This window comes from Magallana gigas, chromosome 3 (assembly GCF_963853765.1).
Source record: "Magallana gigas chromosome 3, xbMagGiga1.1, whole genome shotgun sequence".
NCBI lineage: Eukaryota > Metazoa > Mollusca > Bivalvia > Ostreida > Ostreidae > Magallana > Magallana gigas.
In genome coordinates this window covers 50158661-50178548 of record NC_088855.1, presented here as the reverse complement: position 1 = coordinate 50178548, position 19888 = coordinate 50158661, and the positions used below count along the sequence as shown (strand labels likewise).

General features: G+C 33.7%; 2 protein-coding genes and 1 long non-coding RNA gene across 3 annotated transcripts; 2 read left to right on the top strand and 1 right to left on the bottom strand.

Moving 5' to 3' along the window:
• The first annotated feature begins 313 nt into the window (after positions 1-313).
• LOC136274063 (uncharacterized) lies at positions 314-1663 on the top strand. Its single transcript, XR_010712349.1, has 2 exons — positions 314-604; positions 1010-1663. It is a non-coding gene; the product is annotated as an uncharacterized lncRNA (long non-coding RNA).
• Positions 1664-5153: 3490 nt separating this feature from the next.
• On the top strand, positions 5154-12360 carry LOC105327380 (mediator of RNA polymerase II transcription subunit 19). The gene is made up of 6 exons (XM_034480702.2): positions 5154-5372; positions 9364-9526; positions 10662-10761; positions 10893-10998; positions 11124-11219; positions 12187-12360. Exons 1-6 carry the CDS (start codon positions 5189-5191, stop codon positions 12198-12200), a joined length of 663 nt encoding a protein of 220 aa, XP_034336593.1. The 5' UTR covers positions 5154-5188; the 3' UTR covers positions 12201-12360.
• Positions 12361-16536: 4176 nt separating this feature from the next.
• LOC105335875 (large ribosomal subunit protein eL6) lies at positions 16537-19717 on the bottom strand. The gene is made up of 5 exons (XM_011440013.4): positions 19540-19717; positions 19080-19220; positions 18008-18056; positions 17181-17365; positions 16537-16724 (listed from the first exon to the last, which is right to left on the bottom strand). The coding sequence occupies exons 1-5, from the start codon at positions 19687-19689 to the stop codon at positions 16563-16565; spliced, it is 687 nt and encodes a 228-aa protein (XP_011438315.1). The 5' UTR covers positions 19690-19717; the 3' UTR covers positions 16537-16562.
• Between the last annotated feature and the right edge of the window lie 171 nt (positions 19718-19888).

Genomic DNA, 19888 nt, shown 5'->3' with positions numbered 1-19888 from the left:
AGACAGATTGAATGATGCAATAAAATATTAAATATGTCTTTTAAAACAGAAAAACATGTGTTTTCATAACGTACTATATGACCAAAATGGACAACAAATTGAAATTGATGTATCATCCCGACAGATTGATCACTGCAAATTGTTTATATCAATTTTAATCCAGATACAACTAATTAAACTACATATACCATTACGACTGGTATCAAATCGACGCAAAGTTGTTATTTGCTACAAAGTTCAGCGCACACAGTTGTAGTAGTCTTTTAACAAACAATGATAATTAAGATGATAATTATTCGTCTGTTAGCGAAGAGCTGACACATTCCATTCTGACGCAAATTGGTTATAACAGTATTAATTGTATTGTTGCAATGAAAGCATAGCAGTTCGATATATACTGTCATCTCTCTTATTTGGCGATAGAATACATCGTTCATGGAAGAGGGTGACAACCTTGTTATGTATTTCTGGCAGGAAAAAAAATCGGTTTCGGATTTCTTAATTCTTCAAATCCAATTAGCAAAGCGAAAGACATTGCAATCTCATACAAGCAGAGACTGATATGATCTTGAGTAACAAAGACAGAATTTCATAGGATCTACAGGTAAGTCAAGCCTAAAATCTATGCTTTATCGCTTTAACATTCAATATTCATTAGTTTCAGGTATTTAGCAGGTATAGTAAAGATTTTTTGTATAAAATCATTGGAATCCATAAGTTTCAAATTGACATTACCAGTTTATGGTCCAGTTTTCATATCCCGCATGAAAGGAAAACTGCTAATTGTCAACTTCTTTATCCTGCCTCTGCATATATGCCCATTTTGGACAATAGTAAGTTTGTGAATGGAAAAAAACCAGTTTCATTCATGAATTTGGTGACAGCCGTATATTTTTCTTTCCATCGTTGGAGTATGTGTCAGTCTTTGTTTATCTCCGCATCGAAGTTTCATTTTGTTTAAAATTGTAGCATACAGTATTTCCAATAAAATCACTTATATTTCTTTCAGTCCTAACCACTCCTTGGCAGGTAGAAGAAACAGTTTGGAAACCATGGTTCAGTGTACCAACTGTACAACGGAAGTCCAAGAAAGAGAGTATGATTTAGAACCATTCGTGTTCATCGTCCTCTTGACAGGGCTAATCTGCACGGGTCTCAATGTGCTGGTATTTTCTATATTCTTGATTAACAGGAAATTGAGACAAAATCCTTACCACTTTTTGGTTCTTCTCCTATCATTTTGCGATCTTCTTGTCGGGCTTGGGTTCATCGTGTATGCGATTCGAAAGCTAGATGAAGTGCTGATACACTCCAAAGTTCTATGTATTGTACAGATGGTCCTGTTCGCTAACGGGATACTTTTGTCACTCTTCCAGACATTTCTGATTAGTCTACAGCGGTACCTGGTTATCTGCAAGACATCGTGGAGTAATTTACTGTTTCAGAACAGTCGAAAGTGTATTGTATGTATTGTGAATTGGATGATTATTTTCATTTTTACGGTTGGGTTGATCTCTCCTCCAAAGGATGACAAAGAAAACAACGAAATTGTATGCAATGTCCAATATGTGTACAACAGAAATCAAATCATTTTAGAAGTTTTTGTTAGGTCGTCCGTTGTTTTCCTTGTCATGACTGTCGTTCTTTATTGCATCACCATTAGTCACGTGGTGAAAATGAACAAAAAAATAGTTCCAAAGAACACCAGTGCAAGTTTACGCCAAGACGTGCCTCGTTCCCAACAAGTTGCTAGTAACAGCAGCATGGTTCAACAACATAGACAAGTAAGGATAGCCTGGGCGTCTAAGAATAATCATCTGCCGCAAAAGGAAACTTCAACTTGTAAAGTCTCACAACTTCCCAAGAAATCTGTCTCGTCGCAGGCCATTGAACACGAGCAAATCACGATCCTAAGAAAAAGAAAAATCATGAACACCATAGTTTTGGTGGGAATATTGATGGGATTTTTGGTATTTTTATCGGGTCCTTTGATTATCTCCCTTGTTGTTCCGTTTGTTCCTCCTCTTTACCTGATAGTTGCCTCAGTTCTATGTTGCCTGAATTCTTTGGTGAACCCATTCATATATTGTTGGAAATTGCCTGACTTAAGAGAGGCCTTGAAATCATTTTTTGGAAAGGTTTTCTGTTGTTTATGAGTGCTATTTGCATTTTCATTCTGCTATATGTATTGGACATTAGTAAGAGCGTGAACTCGAGTGTATAGGGTACTAGTACTTGATCTACTGGTGTTTTTTTTCATTTCGTTTTATTAATACCAAGATGTCGTCATTTATTTTAAGAGACTATCGCCAAACGCTGGCTTTTCGCACATTTAAGTTGCTTATCTTTATGAATGTATTTTACTTATTTTTGTGTGTGTGTGTACACATGTCGAATTTTTTCAGACGCCCATAATTTAATGAAATTAATCATAAACAAGTAAATACTTTATCTATATGCACGGTGATGTGTGAAATTTATGAAATGATTAAAGATAAAAAAATTATTTCTGAATTTGACATATTATAATCATCAGTACTATTGTTCTTGGCAAACAACATTTCCAAAGCATATTAATGTTACATATACGTGTTTATTGTTTACAAACGTACTAATCATTGCGAATTAGTAACTACCTTTTGTTATTTACCGGAACCTGAGAACATATGTACATGATTTATTTGTCCTATGTCTTTTGAAATGTTCACTAACTGCGACTGTTACTCAATGGCAACGTCGGGTGTGACGTACATGAAAAAGGAACAGAACATCCAGGACAAATCAATATCATGACGAAGGTGGTGTTTCGGTCATTTAAGGAGGCTGTATGGACAACAAATCACCCATCAAATCTACTCTACCTTTATTTTTTCATATGACTGTTAACCTAGACCTCATGAAGAGAAGAAAAATTCCGTTCAAATTGAGTATTTTCCTGTATCTTTGTACACGTAGAGCTTTTTAAATTGATTTAGACCAAATTAAAACGGTCTTAAATTGGTCACGGCCATACAGCCCTCTTAAAGACAAATTTCATAGAGATATCTTTGTTGCAAAATATTATTTGTATAAATCTTCCCTTTTTAAAAAATTAAGGATTTATTTTAAACAAATGTATATCAACTACAGCGTTCATTTGTATGTTTGTAATTCCCCCACAAACGCACTGATTTCTGTTCATTGTCTTGTCTTGAAACATTAAAGAAAATAAAATGTACAGTGACATTGTTTTTACCTTTTTTTAATAAGTTCGTCGTCAAAAAACTTTGATATAGATGATTGCCAGTGACAAAGCAAATAAAAAAGTTGGGCTTTGCTTATCTACTGTTACTATAAATAGCACGACTGAAAAAGTAAACAAAAAACCCCCGAATAACCTCAAATTAGACGCTTCCGCTATCAATTCAGTCACACAGAGGGCAATGCTCTTTTAGGAATTTTGTTCGGAAAAACAGATCCAACTTTTATTTGGGTGATACAAATTTTCGTAAGGTATCCAAGAGCCTCGTCCTTGCGAATATTTTTCGATTTGAACCTGACCCCAAATGTATCCGATACTTTATTGTCCAGATAATCTACATTGATGTTGCTTGTAGTCTATACAATATCAATTGCACATGTTTGGGATTTTTCTTATCTATAACAATGTACCGGATAATTTTGCCATGCCAAGGTTTTTAGCGCTCGCTTTATCAAAATTATTATCATAGCCACTATGGTCTTTGTTATAAAATTGATGTTTCCCGTCAGCAGATAAGATAATTGCCTTTGAAAATAAATTCCTATGGGAAAATAATTGTCCTATAGGTTGTAAAAAATTCGACCGGATTTGATATACTTCCTATAGGAATTTCAATTCCGTTGAGATTTGAACTGATTTCTAATAGGATTTTAAAATCAATTTTTTGTACGAAATGCTATCATCCTATATAAAATATATAATTTCTATTGTGTTCCTGATTTTATAAACATAGGGAAATTATTTCTTCTCAAGGAATTATTTTCCCATTGGACATTACTCTTTAAAGGTAAATATCTCACCTGTCATGTGAGATACATTAAAAACAAAAATGGTTATAATGCTCTTTAGAGCATTTAAAATATTGCATTACTATACTAGTGCTTCCCATATGAATCAGGGAATCAAAAATTGCATCCCTAATCTATTTTATAGTAAAACTATAGTGGTGTATGTTTATATACAGTAATTTAGAAGAGGGCAAACGGAGAGCCCATTGAATTCATTTTTGTAGGTAAAAAAAATTGATTTATCCCGAAAAAAACGCGAAAGTTTCGCGAGTAACGCGTAACTTTTTCAGATAAACGCGTAACTTTCGCGAATAAACGGAAAACTTTCGCGATATTTATAACGCGAAACCTTTGCGTAAAGCGTTAAAACGGGAATCTTTTGCACTTTGTAAACAGTATGGGATACAATAAAATGCATTTCCAATCAGTATTGCATGTTTTTTTGTTTTTGTTTTTGTATTTTTGTTGTTTTTTGTTGTTGTTGTTTCTTTTGGTGGGGGGGGGGGGGGGGGGGGGGTTACGGTGCTCATGATCAAGTAAATAAATAAAATTAAAAGGGGGAAAAAGTAGAATTAAGCTAAGTTATATGAAGTTTTATCAGATTTATTTTACATATAGAAAAGAAGTTGTTTTATTTTGGTTCACTTATCGAAATGTATTTACAAATCAGCGTGAATGGGAAAATGTTATATCTAGTCACTCATCGTTCTTAAAAACGGTTCTTAAATAAAATAAAAATATAAAGCTTCGCGTTTGTTCGTGAAAGTAACGCCTTTATTAGCGATTTTTTTTCCTACAAAAATGAGCTCAGTGGGCTTTCGTAGTGGTGTCTCAGGTGAAATGTGTGTTTACATTGATTTAGATGGTAAGTGTCTGTTTCATAACATACAGCGTGAACTATTATTGTTACACGCTGATTCTGATGATGATTTTTACCATTCTGCTCACCTCAAATATTAAATAAATTAAATTATGAAGCCCATAACCGTTATTCAGTGAAATCAAGAAATCACCACCTGTTTTGGTATTTTCAGATCGTGTTGTTTCCTTTAAATCTTTAACCCAATCATCAGTGGGTCGAATCGACTGGTAACCGCTACCTGAAATTCACAGAAACAGTTATGGTACGAGTTATCTTTAGAAACAAAATGGGGGCAAAATGAACGAACCGATCCGACGCCCGGAACAAGGTTCGCCAAGATCAAGTCCCAGGGGGTCCCGCTCACCGGCATACCCCCGTACGGACTCCTCGGGGACATTGAAGACAACAATAAGCCTTGGAAGAGTTCCATCTGTCATTCACTCTGGACCATTTTATCTCGTCAAAGACATCGGTCCAGCACGTACGTTACTAAACCACCCAAAGTGAATCTTGTTTCTTGTTCAAGAGTTCTTGTAAGGAGAAGATATTTTACCTTGTAATTTAAACATCGAATATAAAAATGATGATATTGAGAAACTATGTTTACAATCGTTTACATTTTCTGAAAATAAAGGAGTTGAACAGATGAACAGGTCCAGCTCATACAGTGTAACGCTTGAATAAGGGGTTACTGTCGTATCGCCCCAAAGCCAAAGCGCCCCATGCACGAGCGCCCCAAATTTTTTTTGGAGCGCCCCAATTACGTTTCACGAGCGCCCCAAATGTATTCACGAGCGCCCCAAAGTAAAATTATCATTATACCTTACGTCTTGGAAAATTTGCACGAGCGCGCCGTAAGTTGGATTTTCCAATATTGTACTTAAATCGGGGTCGTTTTCACGAGCGCCCCAAAATGATTTTCCTGATTATGTCTTTCTGCATAGAATCTTGTTGTATCATTACACCTTACATCTTGAATAATTTGCCCCAGCGCCCCAAAATTGGATTTTCCAATATTGTACTAAAATCGGGATCGTTTTCACAGCTGTTTCACGAGCGCCCCAAAATGATTATCCCGATTTTGTCTTTCTGCATAGAACCTTGTTGGATTTTTTTTTTTACGAACGTGCCCTGAAGTTGCCTACGATTTGTAAGAAAACTATCTTATGATTAGGAAATCATTTCCACGAGCACCCCAAAATAACTTTTAACTTTGCTCTCAAATCAGCATTCTATGTTGCTATAAAGTTAATATTTGACTACATGTGTAATAAATATTTGAAACCTGATTTTGCTTATGTATGTTGGAGAATCTCACTTTTACGTTAAATAAGCATCAATTGCACGAAAGCCCCCGAAATGAGATTATTCTATTTTGAACTAAAATCAACGTTGGTGTACGAGTGCCCAAGTTTGGATTAATTTCACGAGCGCCCCAAAATGGTTTTGTTTATATGTCTTAATTAATCTTCGATAGAATCTCATTAAACTTACACATTATTATTCCGAGCGCCCCAAAATACCATCGTCGGATACCCACGGGTGATCGCGTGATAAGTAAAAGACGCGATCACCCGTGGGTATCCGACGATGCAAAATACATACCTCAATTTTCTTTTTTATTTCGAGCGCACCAATTCTGTTGAATTGTACATGTACAAAGTATTCTTATTTTTGAAGGAAATACAGTCAATCATTATTTATAAGGAAAAAAAACAATGCGTAAAATGTGTATTATATATGTTATAATTGTATTTGCAGTGATATATAGGGCCAATGGGGCGGGTGTGTCATTATTTATTTTGTATTACATATACCGTATGTGTTAAAACATTAGCTTCCGAAGACAACTGACGATGATGTAATAAAAAGGGGATATTCGGAAACATTAAAAGGTGTCAAGGGAGGGGGTATCCTGTCATGGTATCAGGTGAAAACATAACCAGACACGCGGGAGACGTTGGCTTCGTCGCGTACCCCTTTGATTCTAGATGTGTGTACTCCATGTACTAGTAATCACTGTGTGTATTGTATGTATACATTAATTGTGTTCGGTATTTTGTAGAAACTATCAATAATGAACAAAAACACACCAAAAGGAAACGTGATATTTATAAAAGGAGCAATAAACAGACCTGTTTACAAATATTGGCATATATTCTTTACATTAATTATTATTAAACAAGAAATTCTAATTACATGGAAAATTATGATCCTAAGATTGTTCTTATGATTCAAATTTCGTAACAAGTATCCAGTTAAAAGGGATGCATAGTCGTAGGTTCTTCAAATTGTCCTTATTTGTAAATTCTTTAATTTGGCGTAAACACCAAGAAACATTTATATAAAGATTCTGTTTATATCTGTATATATGAACATTTGTTAACTTAAAATATTACGTAAAATATTACGACACCCCCCCCCCCCCCCCCCCCCCCCCCCCCCCCCATTTCTGAATGTTTCATCTTTAGTCGATAGAATGTGATAAATGCAGATATATTTGCATACCTCTTTCCGAGATTCTAAAAAAAAAATAATTAAAGAAACCTCACCAAACAGCTAGGGGAATATGTTTAGGTAAACTCAAGTATATTAAAGATCCGAACATTATTGATTATTGATTCTGTTGTTAAATTTGTTGCAAAAGTTTCTTTAATTACATATTAGTATGACCGTGCTAAATAAAATTAAAATAAATTAAAAAAAATTATATATTAAATAAATAAATCATTGTTTTGTTAAGAAGAGAGAGAAAATAAATGAGAATATTCACTTACCTTTTTCATGCAAAGAAGACACTTCTCCATCGTACGAATGTCAACGAAGGAATTAACACCCAACACCCTGGATTGACAATATGTGACGTATTGGGGGATGGGGGGGGGGGGGGGGGGGGGGGGGGGGGGGGCGTTGGAAGGTCAATTGGGTAGATAATTGCCATATTGTTTGATTGATATTGTTTGATGAATATCAATTTCAGTGCTCATGCTTTGATCTTTGTGTAAAAAACAGTTTACGGAAATATTTGTCATCGCTTTATATCAGCATTTTTATTTTTGTATAGCAAAATTTATTCTGGGACGCTCCGAAATTAAAATAAAAAAAACCCATTAATAGCTTATGACTCGAAAACTACATTTTGAAATATTATAATAGACAGCGAAACTTAAAAAAAAAAAAAAAAAAAAAAAACAAAAAACAAAAAACAAAAACAAGCAAGAATTGCAATTTGTGTAGCACTTGGAAAAAAGGTCATTTTACATTCATAATATTTCAGAACGAAACTTATTTTGGGGCGCTCGAAAAAAAAAAAAAAACAACAACAAAAAACAACGACATGATTTACCATACCCATTCGGAGCATTGGGAAATTTTGCTCATAACATTCCAAGTATTACTATGGGGCGCTCGTACGTGAAAAAATTTAATCATGAAAAAAAAAACCATTTGGGGCGCTCGTGACATACCCGTGAAAAAATTTAATCATGAAAAAAAAGCAACATTTGGGGCGCTCGTGACATACACTTGGGGCGCTCGTGAATTGTACTTGGGGCGCACCAAGAAAAATTTGGGGCGCTCGTGCATGGGGCGCTTTGGCTTTGGGGCGAAGTGACCAGCACCCTTGAATAAGCTATATAGCTGTAACGGGATGAGAGATATAATGACGGACCAGACCAGGATTCGAACCCGGGCCCCCTGAATCTCTAGTCAGGTGCTCTACAAACTAAGCTATGATATCTGGCGCCGGTATTCGAACCAGTCTGACCATCACATGGCTTTATTAAGCCATTCAGAATACTGGTAGCTTGATTTAACTTTTTCAGATGCTGTTTGAATAGTCCATTGTGCATATGCGAAGAATGACAAACTTGCGATTTTGTCAGTTGGGGAAAAATACGTGGAAAATAGCTTTAAATAAAGGGGCATGGTCACAATTTTGGTCAAAAACTATCTTTCCGATTTTAATGTTTACAATGCTTCAGTAAGGCATTTTTAATAGGCACCCAAAAGAGTATCATTTGTTGAGTTTTAAGCGCGTTACAGAGCTTACAATTCTTTGCCATGTAAACAAATCTTTTGTTTACCCATGTAAACAAATCTTTTGTTTACATTTTGAATGTTGAGGTGAAAATTCCACGTTTTTGACATAAAATGAATGTGTTAAACATTAGAAACTGTTTATTTATGCTTAAAATGAATAAGATCGACAAATCAGCTTGAAAAAGATGTTTTACTGGTATATTCAACCTATGTAAACAAAAACAGGGCACGAGCCTTGTTTACATGACGAAGAGTTGTGACCCTCTTATCTTGCTCATAACTCTACGACTGACCCTCAAATTTCATGACCAAAATCATGACATGCCCCTTTAATAAAAAGCTGAAAGTTTATTTAAGCCTTATGGCTAGATCAAGAGATTGTACCATACATGAAAAATGCAATTTAAAATGTAAAATTTATTTATAAACAGATCCGTCTCACTCTGGCATTACTGGCAGCACCAACCTGATGATTCACTATGGCCTCCAGAACTCATATAGCAAGTTTTGTAAAAAGGAGGGCAAGGAGGAGCTGAGTGCATTTCTGCCAAATCTTCCAGGATATATAGATACCCCAGGAATGCAGGATAATAGGTCTGGTCTCCTTTAATTATTTACTTTTTTATATAAAAAATTAAGTGAATTATGCAACAGTATGATAAATCATTCAGTGAAATAAAACTGACACCACCCATAGATTAAGCAATATTGGGAACTAATGAATCAAAACTCTGCATCTATGAAAACTATTGATGTACTACACATATTTAAGAAGAAAAGTTATTTTGAAAAGAAAATGGGTGGATAAGGCGTGTAAAATGCCCATACACGGTCGGACAAGCTACTGAAAAATCAAAATATCAATAAATCTGATATATTTTTTTGAAATCGTTTAAAACAATATATATTTAACATATCATTGATTTTTAACCTATAAATATATTCAATACTTGAAATATGTTGACTTAAACAGGCGTATACATATCAAAACCTGCAAATACTGTCATTTTTTAAAACTTCAAGGCATTTTCGTTAATGGAGTGGGTCTGTGCTCTATATTTTTCTCATAGTCTAAGTAAGGTCTGATGGAAAACAAACTGATTTCAATCAACAAAAACGTGGAGAGTTGTCCCACTTTACATTAAAAATAGCATTTTGTACCCCAACAATTCAACGTTTTGGAAAAATAATACAAGTCCGTAAATTCATGGCTTAAGTCACACATTATATTTAAACAACTTATTTTGTTGTCTGAAATGGCTCAGTGGTTAGAGTAACCGACATAAGCTAACCCTATATATTTAGGGTTTTTATGTTACGAGTTCGATACCACCAAATTTCGCGCAAATTTTTTTTTTTTATCTTTTGTTAAATATATTAAAAACTGAATATAGTTAGAAATTGTGCTTTTGCAAGCTTGTATTATAATATATTTGGACAGATTTAATTGAAAAAAAAAAGAATTCAAAACTGTATTTCACAACTAAACCGAATGGGCATTTGCGCCATCTTATTCTCCCATTTTTATTCATTATTTATGGTGTAATACATGCATGTACTTAAATAAAAAACAAATCTCAGGAAATGTTTTGGAAAGTATGCATCTCACAGTTGATACTTCAGTATATTGGGTAAATTGGTACTTTATTTTCGATGCACAAAATTGCAATTCTGTAACATGATCCTTGGATAAATATTCTTTTTGATGGGAAACTTTTTACTCTTGTAGCTCCTTAAGATCACTTATAGAAAACCCACCAAAGACAAGCAAGGAACTTGTACCTTTGTCAGGCCCAGCACTTCAAGGATTCCGACTTCACCCTGGACCAGTATGAAGAGAATTTATGCCTTTTTAACCTTTAAAATCATCCAGATAGTTTTGAGATAACTCTTTAAAATCAATGACAAAATTCAATTATATTTAGTCTCTATCTTATTCTCTTGTTTCCTTTTGTTTTAGCTACCTGAACAATATAGATTTATGAGTCATATGCCCAGGAAGAAGCACAAACTTAAGAAAAAAGAAAGAGAACGAGAAAAGCCAGGAAACATGCAGGATGCTCAAGGTAAAAACAATAGAATCCCTATTACATATCAGAGACACATATCAGTCTCTTGTACAATGTCAATGTTATCTATGATTAATTAAAACAAATGAGGATATTATTACTTCTTATCATTCTATTTTTAGATAATTCACCTGAAGTGAAAACCAAGAAAGTTAAAACAGAGGAAAAGAAGAAGAAAAAGAAGAAAAATAAAAAGAAAGCTAAAGAGAAAGATGATGGTAGTTTATTCATTTCTATACCTCCAACTTGATGAAATTTTGGGGTATATAAATATAGTATTTCCCCTAAGTACTTTTGTTCAGCCATTGCTTCCATTGTCCTAAGCACTTCAGTCTGCATGCAAATTTATGTCTTGGAGAGTTCCTAATGACTTTATCAAAACATTCTGATATTTTAAAGTTCAAGTTTGGTCAACATTAGAAAATTAACAAATTCAATCTACACCGGCCACCCAATATAAAGAAAAATTACCTTGCATTTGTGCTGAAATGCCTCACAAGGACATGTCTCACAAGTTTGGAAGGCCATATAGTTTAAAAATTAAAAAAAAGTTCTTAATTACTTTAAATATAAATGAATATAGGTAATACTTCACAGAAATATATTTCTGTTGTAGATGATACGAGGTACATGTTTGAATTAAAATGTCAAGCTTCTTTTGGTCTTTAAATCAATACACAGACCCCTGTCATTTTTATTCACTATCAATCAATTTGTGAGACAAGAATACATGTTAAATAAACAAGTATAATTAATACTCTGTTGTAAGCATCTGTTGAAGGTCAAGGTCACTGCTAGCCTCTAAAAAGTTAAACTTTCTTTTAAGTCTCATTAAGTGACAAGTATTGTACATTTTGTTCATTGAGAGCTCATTATACAGTTATCCTTCAATATTTACATTAGCAAATATGTTTCTTTATATGAACCTAAAGAAGAACAAAAACATCCATTTGTGTGCTCAAATCTTCTGATAAGCCATCTGAGCTTCAAAGGATTTGATCATGTGACCAACCAAGTTCATATCTTGGTGAACTTTTTAAAATTGCTGTTCATTTATGAAATAAACCTAGCTTTACGGTAGAAAATCTGTTTTTACTCAATCCATTTAAGTAAAAACAGTTGAAAATTGCTGTTGTGCTTTCATGTTATCAAAGTTTAATGCAATCACAACTTTAAAATTTTCAGATGGCCAGTCCTGATATTTCTAAGTTAAAGGATGACTATGGCAGCAGTACCTCAGTGTTCTCTATTCAGTGAACCGTGAGACTATAAATCTGTAATATGTGTGACAATGTGTGAATGAAATTTATTTGTATGAATGTAACCTATTTGAATGCTTGAATAAATGATCAAGACGTGCTTCTTTTGTGTGTTTTTTTTACAATTAATTACATGAATGCCTAATTATACTGGGAAGTTGAAACTGGAGTCAGTTCAAAGAACAGGGGCGTACAAGGCGTGGCATATCCCCCACTCTGAGCAATGAAGACGAAAGAATTTCAATTCAAGTTTAAAAGAATTTTAATTTTTGACTTGTATCCATTGTTTTCATTATAAATTTCACGATGGAAGTCAATATTGTGCTTTCATTCTATAAACACAACAGGTATTGGTTTTCTAAATTAAGCTGCACATCGTTTTTTGCCTAACTCTTGGATCATTCACTGTTCTTAATTGCAAAATTCGGTATGAATGGGTCCCGACTCCATCCTAAAAGTACTTTAATTTAAAGAATAAGTTTATTTTGATTTTTATTATTGATTTATTAAAATGGAGTCTAGACCCATAATGGGTCAAATATATGATTTTCACCAAAAACGTTTTACTTTATTAATTATTGTCAAAAAGTTAAATTTATTCACCCGTACTCTATAATAAATGTGTCAACGTAGCTCACTGTAATAGGCGGGGGATTGTAGTCCATCCTTCTCCATGGAGAGGGTGTTCGAATCGTATAGATGGCGTTTTATTTTTAATTCATTTGCCTTTAAGTAAAACGTGTTTTGCTTTTTATTGATTATGAGAAAAATATCTAATATCATTTTTATAATGACAACAATTACGTAATGTTCATGTTCTGCACATTCAATGTCGGATAAAAATAGCGCTAGCCCAGCACGGGCGCCTGTAAAGTGCGAAACGAAATCGAAACGAAACGAAACGAAACCAGTCGAAACGAAACGAAACCAAAAATCGAAACGAAACGGAATTAAACAAAACTAAAAACCAATTATGACAACATAAAGGTGAAAAAAAATAGTTTGAAATAATTTTTTTAATAATAAATATATGTACAACGTATAAAAACCTGTAGGTGTCAAATTTGCCGTTGTAAATTCTTAAGCCGATTACCCGGAATTTGTAAAAAAAAAAAAAAAAAAACAAACCCCAAAACAACCAAAAAACACATAATAAAGTAAAAAACTGATTTACATTATAATATCCATATCTTTTTGTACGCTTTCAAGTTTGGAGAGAGAGGATGATTTTACTATAAACGTATTAAGAAACTGTCCTTAGTCCTTTGGCTGTGTATTCTATTTTGCGTTTTTGGCGGAAAACGGCGTCCGCAAAATCAAGTACATGGCCAAATGTAAAATATATAAGTAGATAAAAAGGTAAATTCAGAAATGCGCTAAATCAAATCCATGCTAACTTGTACACCCTATATACCCTATAATATAGTACGTTTACAGTATTTACAGAGACATTACAACCACACGATTTTTTTTTATATTGATATGAAATATTGTAAAAATGAATCAAATACAATGTGCGTGCGTGTGAAAGGGAGAGAAAGAGGGGATTATGTTTGATTTGGGGTAATACACAGGTAAAAAACCTCTTTATAATGCAAGTTCATTTTGTCAAATTACGACGTCCAAATTCATGCTATACATATTAAAACAATTCTTATTGTATGTTAGAAACTGATAGCCAACCAGTATGCTCTAAATCACATTGTATTCGATCGTTTCATTTTTACAATATTTCAAATCAAATTGTTGTTAGAATGTCTCCTTCAGTATCATCATCATCATCATCATATCTCTCTCTCTTTCTTTCTCTCTTTCTCCCAAACTTGCGTATATACTTTGCTATGTGATGTCGCTGATAAGTCTAAGGCATATCTCTCTCTCTCTCTCTCTCTCTCTCTCTCAACGTCTGAATATCATTTAATGAAACAAATTAGAAACATTAAAACTTAAAGGTATAGGAATGTACATCAATTATTTACATAATTATATAATTTTTGCAAATTTCGGATAATCGGCTTAAAAATTTACAGCGGCAATCTGAAACACACAGGTAGTTATATTTTATGGTTCAAAAATTTATTTCAATGAATTTATTTTAACTTGTATGTAGTCAAAATTGATGTTAGTTTTGTTTAAATTCCGTTTGGTTTCGTTTCGATTGGTTTCGTTTCGTTTCGATTGGTTTCGTTTCGCACTTTACAGGCGCCCATCATGCTGTAATGCTTAGAAAGCATCAAATAAAACAATTAAAGTAGATAAGTACCAAGTACATGTATTATTGTATATTTTTTATTTGTCAGAGAATGAAGTTCTATATTATATATGTACATATGTACTGATGCACAGTTTCAAATGTAAAGATTTTTTATATGTTCATAAGCAATTTCAAAATCCTGGGAACGGGGGACTTGCCAGACTCTTGTCCTTTCTGTTGTTGATGATTTGAGTTGCAAACTGTTAAGGCCATGTTTTTGTTAACATTTTTAAGCTAATTAGAAGAACTTTTACTGGTATATTGAACCAGTGTAAACAAAAACAAGGCACACGTCTTGTTTACATAACAAACAATTGTAAGCTCTCTATCTTGATTGTAACTCTACGTCTGACACTCAAATTTTGATTGATCGTTAGAAATGCATTACTAAAGCATTGTAAACAATAAAAATAAATTTGACCAAAATTGTGGTCATGCCCCTTTAAACATACCGGTATAATGCAGCAGTGTTAATGCATTTTGTGATAATGTCTACGTTGTGCCTTTTAAATTTGCTATTTGTAGATTGAACAAATTTTTAGTTACATTAAACACATGGAATGCACAGAACTGCATCACACTAATATGTACAGTACCTGTTGACAAAAATTAGGGCCCTTCTCTATGGGTGCCCAATCGATCAATCTGTCCATCCAACATCACTTGTCCAAAGCATTTTTTTCCTTAGCCCAGTGTGCAGTGTACTTTTATAAAAAAAAAAAAACCAGTTAAGTCAAGGGTTAAGATCATAGCTAACATGCAAATCCTTATCCCGACCATATAGTCTCTACCCTTGGTCCAGTCTGTTTCATGCTTATAACCCTTGAGAGTCTTTTAATGAAGGATGTGCAGTGACCTTGAACCAATATTGTAGGTCAGTCATCAGAACTCTGAAAAATCCTTGTCTGGAACATATATTGAACCCTTGGTCCTATCTGGCTCATACTTAATAGCAGAAAGAATTCTTGTATGTAAAGGATATGCATTGATCTTGAACAAGGGTTTTAGGGCCAAGGTCAAACCAAATCTTTGGAATCCAGTTTTGGGCCACAAGTTCTCTCCCTTTTACTTAATCTAGTTCATACTCCATCATAAGAATGCAAGAAGTGTAGTGACCTTTAATGTAGTTTCTTTGTTGAAAGGTCAAGGTCATAGCAGACCTATAAGCAAAATCCTTGTCAAGACCCATGTTTTGTTCCTCTTGGTTTTATTTACCTCACATTACACACTTCCATAATGCATGTAGGCTGTTTTAAGGTCTAGAACTAAACTTTTAAGTCCGAGGTAAAAGTCAAGCAAAATCCTTTATCTTGCAAGAGCCTTTTGAGATTGGCACCACCTCAATGATGTCTACATTACTTCTAGGTGCTTTTTATTCACTTTCTGGCTTTAATAAAATGAAATTCATGTGATGCAGGTGAAAATTCAGGCAGTGCAAGAATACAGCAATTTAGCACTGCTAATTTTTCTATACAGCTTGGTATGCGATTGGACTGCCAATATCCAAATATAAGCATTCAATGCTTGTATTTATTTTGACGTATGTTTGTATGAAAATTTTTTGTATCGTCGCTTTAAAGTCATATGCTCTTTGTCAGGAACATGAATAATAGACGGAATAGCCATAAATCAATAAAATCATGTTATTTAATGCACTTCCATGGCTAAAAATATAGTGCCCGAAACTTTGTTGGGAAAATTAGATTTAGATTCGATTTAACTATTTTTTTTCAAAAATGCATATCAAATTGGTCATGTAAGTGAACATTTCATTTACCGGTAATCTTACAATAATAAATCTATTCAAAATGTGATGGTTTACTTGAACACAAACGCCGTGATTAGGAAATTGAACATTACAGATTTCCAATGCAAACATACAGGGAAAATATACATCGAATGTAAATATTGAAATGTAGAACTTGTAGAAAAATGTAGGAGGGTTCAGATTAGTGACATATGTGTCCAGAAAGCTTCCACTGCAATTCTGATAAAGACTCGAACAAAGAAACAAATCCATGATTTTCTGTCAGTTATTATTTATTTAATTAGAAGACCATTTTGTGTGGGTACTGGCGGCTTCCAAGAGAAAACATGGAGCCCAGGTAACCAAACAACAACTTTTTCTCTTTATTCTTGCGGATCACATCCAGAATTTGTTTATCAACAGCCACTTGGTCTTCTTTCCTTTCATCACTGACAGTGTACACCTATTGAGAATTAAAAACAGAAATCGGACTTTATATTTATATGACAATTTTCAATTTCCATATATACATTTACAACTTTTTACATTCTTATCATACAGACATAAAATGCGAACAGGGAACATGAAATTATTTAATATATTGAAAATGCAAACATTTTTTCGCCTACTTCTTTTATTAAAATAAAATATCGCTTATATGTTGAGAAAAAAAGGAATGCATATTTAACAATATACATGTTTCATTTTGTACAAAATCTAAACGTTTGAGTGCCATCATTATGAATTGTGCACTATCAAAAATACATGCAGGCTTAATGATGAGTTTCAATATAATTTCACCCCCACACTTAATAAACTGCATCCACATAAAGTGAGACACTTTGCATTTTTAAGTTCAAATGTAATTTTTTTTTCGACATATAGTAAAAAAAAAGATGAGCTACAATAAAGAACATACCTCCTTTTTGGTGTCAAAGATTTCTCCTTCTGTGTGTCGGGGCTTCTTGAGCTGTTTACGGTTGAAATATTTGTCATTCAGGCGTTCGGGCAATTTAACACCACTGATGTCCAGCTTTGTTTTAGTGGCAATAGTGTAAATTTGGTTGATTCTTCTCAGAGGGCAACCATTAAGATGGAATGGACCTGAAATATGTAAAATGAACATGAATTTTGGTTGTGTATGACACTGGGTTCTGTTTAATGTTATCAAAAATTCAAAATGTTTTAAAATTATTTTGACAAATGAAAGCCAGCTTGCAATATATTCAAGAATGATCATCAAATACAGTGTAATATGAGCTGGGAAATTCTGTGAAATATTTTCTAATCATTTTTAGCCAGCTAATGCTGAAACTTTCATATTCAATTACAAGATGCTGTTATTAAGGCCTGAAAAAAAAAGTTGTGTGTTAAGGGTAACCCGACCTAACCTACAAAAATGCCCCGATCCTACCATTTTTAGATGTCTGTTTTTATCTGATTGTGATTTTTATATTATTTCTATTAAAAAATCCATTTTTAAATATGACACAAACAAAAATTCTTAGGATTCATGCAGAAAAAAAATATGATAAAATTAAAAAAAATCCCTACAGGGTCTACCTAACCTAATTTTTTCATCAGTGTTACCCTTAACACACAATTTTTTTTTTATAGGCCTAAATGATAATACACTGTAAACATTTACATTTGGCTGTGTATTATATTTAGTGTTTTAGCAGAAAGCTAAATCAAGTACAGTGTCTATCATTCATACTGTGCCAAACAAATATTCTCCCAAATTACCTGTAACCAACAGTAATCCAGAATCCAATTGTTTCAGGAAGACAACTCTCTGAAATGAATAAAAATAATGGTGTCAACAGTAAAATTTACATGCAAAAATATAGAAGCAACTTATCAGAATTATTTTCTGCAAATAATATACTGAAGGTTATCTTTCCATTATAAGAGCTTATTGAATTTGGGAAAATAATGTGTATTTAATCTGTGGTTGTCATGCTGCAGGGCTGCGTTGTAGATCCTAGCTGATACGTAGGGCTTCGTAGTTGAACGGTCAGCTAGCCTAGCCGCTACATAGATATTCGTAGCCTAAACATTTATGCTATGCAATATGCATCAAATTCAAGATAGCCACCTTAGTTACCATTTATAACAAATATTTACTTAGTGTCATTTTGTTTATCCTTTAAGTTATATTGATTTTTAACATGTATATTTCCACTTGAAATTAACAAACTATGTTGATGTAATTAGTCTTTAGTTGAATATTTGATTTTCCAACTTCAAATCTGAGACCTACCGTCTAACCTAACGGTCCGTTTAATATACCTAGATAACTAGCAGCAAAGATAGCTGCTACGATCTTAAACGCAGTCCAGAACCACCAATATCAGAATTTCATTGGTTCAAAAGTATAGAGAAACTCCTGAATTGCATTTTATGAGTGCTTCAAACTGTAGACTCCTTCACTATCACTGCGATACTGCTCTTTTTGTAGTGCAAAATGACATAGTTTGGTGAAATAGGATGTAATTTCAATTGTTTCATTTAAATCATTTAATTATCTACCTACTAAAACTTTGGCAAAGTATATCAATTTGCCCTGCAAAAGAGCAGTATTGCAGTTATTGTGAATGGGTCTCTTGAAAATAGACTGTACTAGACAAAAAATGGATGGATAAAGACCCAATACATTTTGACGATACAGTCCAACTTTTGTCAAACATCTTTACTAGTCAAGAATAACGATCCACTGTTTTTCTCCATTCACCATTAATGGATCGTTACCTTTGACTAGTGAAGAGGTTTGTCAACAAGAATATTCAAATAACTTGAACATGATGTGAAAATTTACCTTTCCCTTGTGACGACCAGCCACTAGGATAAGAACAGTTCCTGGGGTAATTGATGACCTCAAGCTGTGCTTGTGCTTGGAAAAAGCTGTCTTCCTTGACCTCAACTTTCTTGGCTTGTCTTCTGTAGGGTAATAACGGGACTGAAAAAGCAAGACATACATTTAATAAATCCTTGAACTATAAACTATCATTTGTATTGAGTTTGTATTTACAGATAATAAATCAGATTGATAAATAATCATTCACATTCAATTGCTATCTTTCGGGCATTTGTGACTGACATTCAGACTCATTTGATGGCTGGTGTCTACTAGCTCCAGTTGGTAGAGCACCTGACTAGCAATTTAGAGAGCAGGGGTTCGAACCCATTTATTATTTATCCCATTTCTTTACACATCAATCAGATACCACTGATTTGTGAAGAATTTCATAGATCATATTTGAATTGAAATACCTTACCATTCGTGTTTTTCTGACAAGCCTGTGTCCACCATTTTTGTCTCCACCAATGGTTTTCTTGACCAAACGTGCTTGGGTCTGTTTCTTGGCAGCAGGCTTAGCAGCCGCAGCCTTTGGCTTAGCTGCTTTAGTCTCGGCTTTCGGTCCCATCTGAAAATCGAGACAAGGTGAATAATTGAAAAGGGGCAGCATACAACTAGGTAACAGAAAAAATTCCGATAAGGCAAATTCTAGTTCTAATAACATTGTGTTGTGTTAAAAATTGTATGAACTGTCGATGTCCATCATTATAAATTTAGGATATACATGTAGTGGTTCCACGTTTGTTTTTAACCACAATTATCTATCA

Bases quoted from the DNA above. Each gene is read 5' to 3' on its own strand.
- LOC105335875 (XM_011440013.4), bottom strand. From the start codon at position 19,689: ATGGGACCGAAAGCCGAGACTAAAGCAGCTAAGCCAAAGGCTGCGGCT. The intron at 17,366-18,007 runs GTAATTTGGGAG...TACATATTTCAG, and splicing joins TGGATTACTGTTGGTTACAG to GTCCATTCCATCTTAATGGT. The intron at 16,725-17,180 runs GTATGTTCTTTA...AATTCTCAATAG, and splicing joins TCTTTGACACCAAAAAGGAG to GTGTACACTGTCAGTGATGA.
- LOC105327380 (XM_034480702.2), top strand. From the start codon at position 5,189: ATGAACGAACCGATCCGACGCCCGGAACAAGGTTCGCCAAGATCAAGT. The intron at 10,762-10,892 runs GTATGAAGAGAA...CTTTTGTTTTAG, and splicing joins TCCGACTTCACCCTGGACCA to CTACCTGAACAATATAGATT. The intron at 10,999-11,123 runs GTAAAAACAATA...TTCTATTTTTAG, and splicing joins AAACATGCAGGATGCTCAAG to ATAATTCACCTGAAGTGAAA.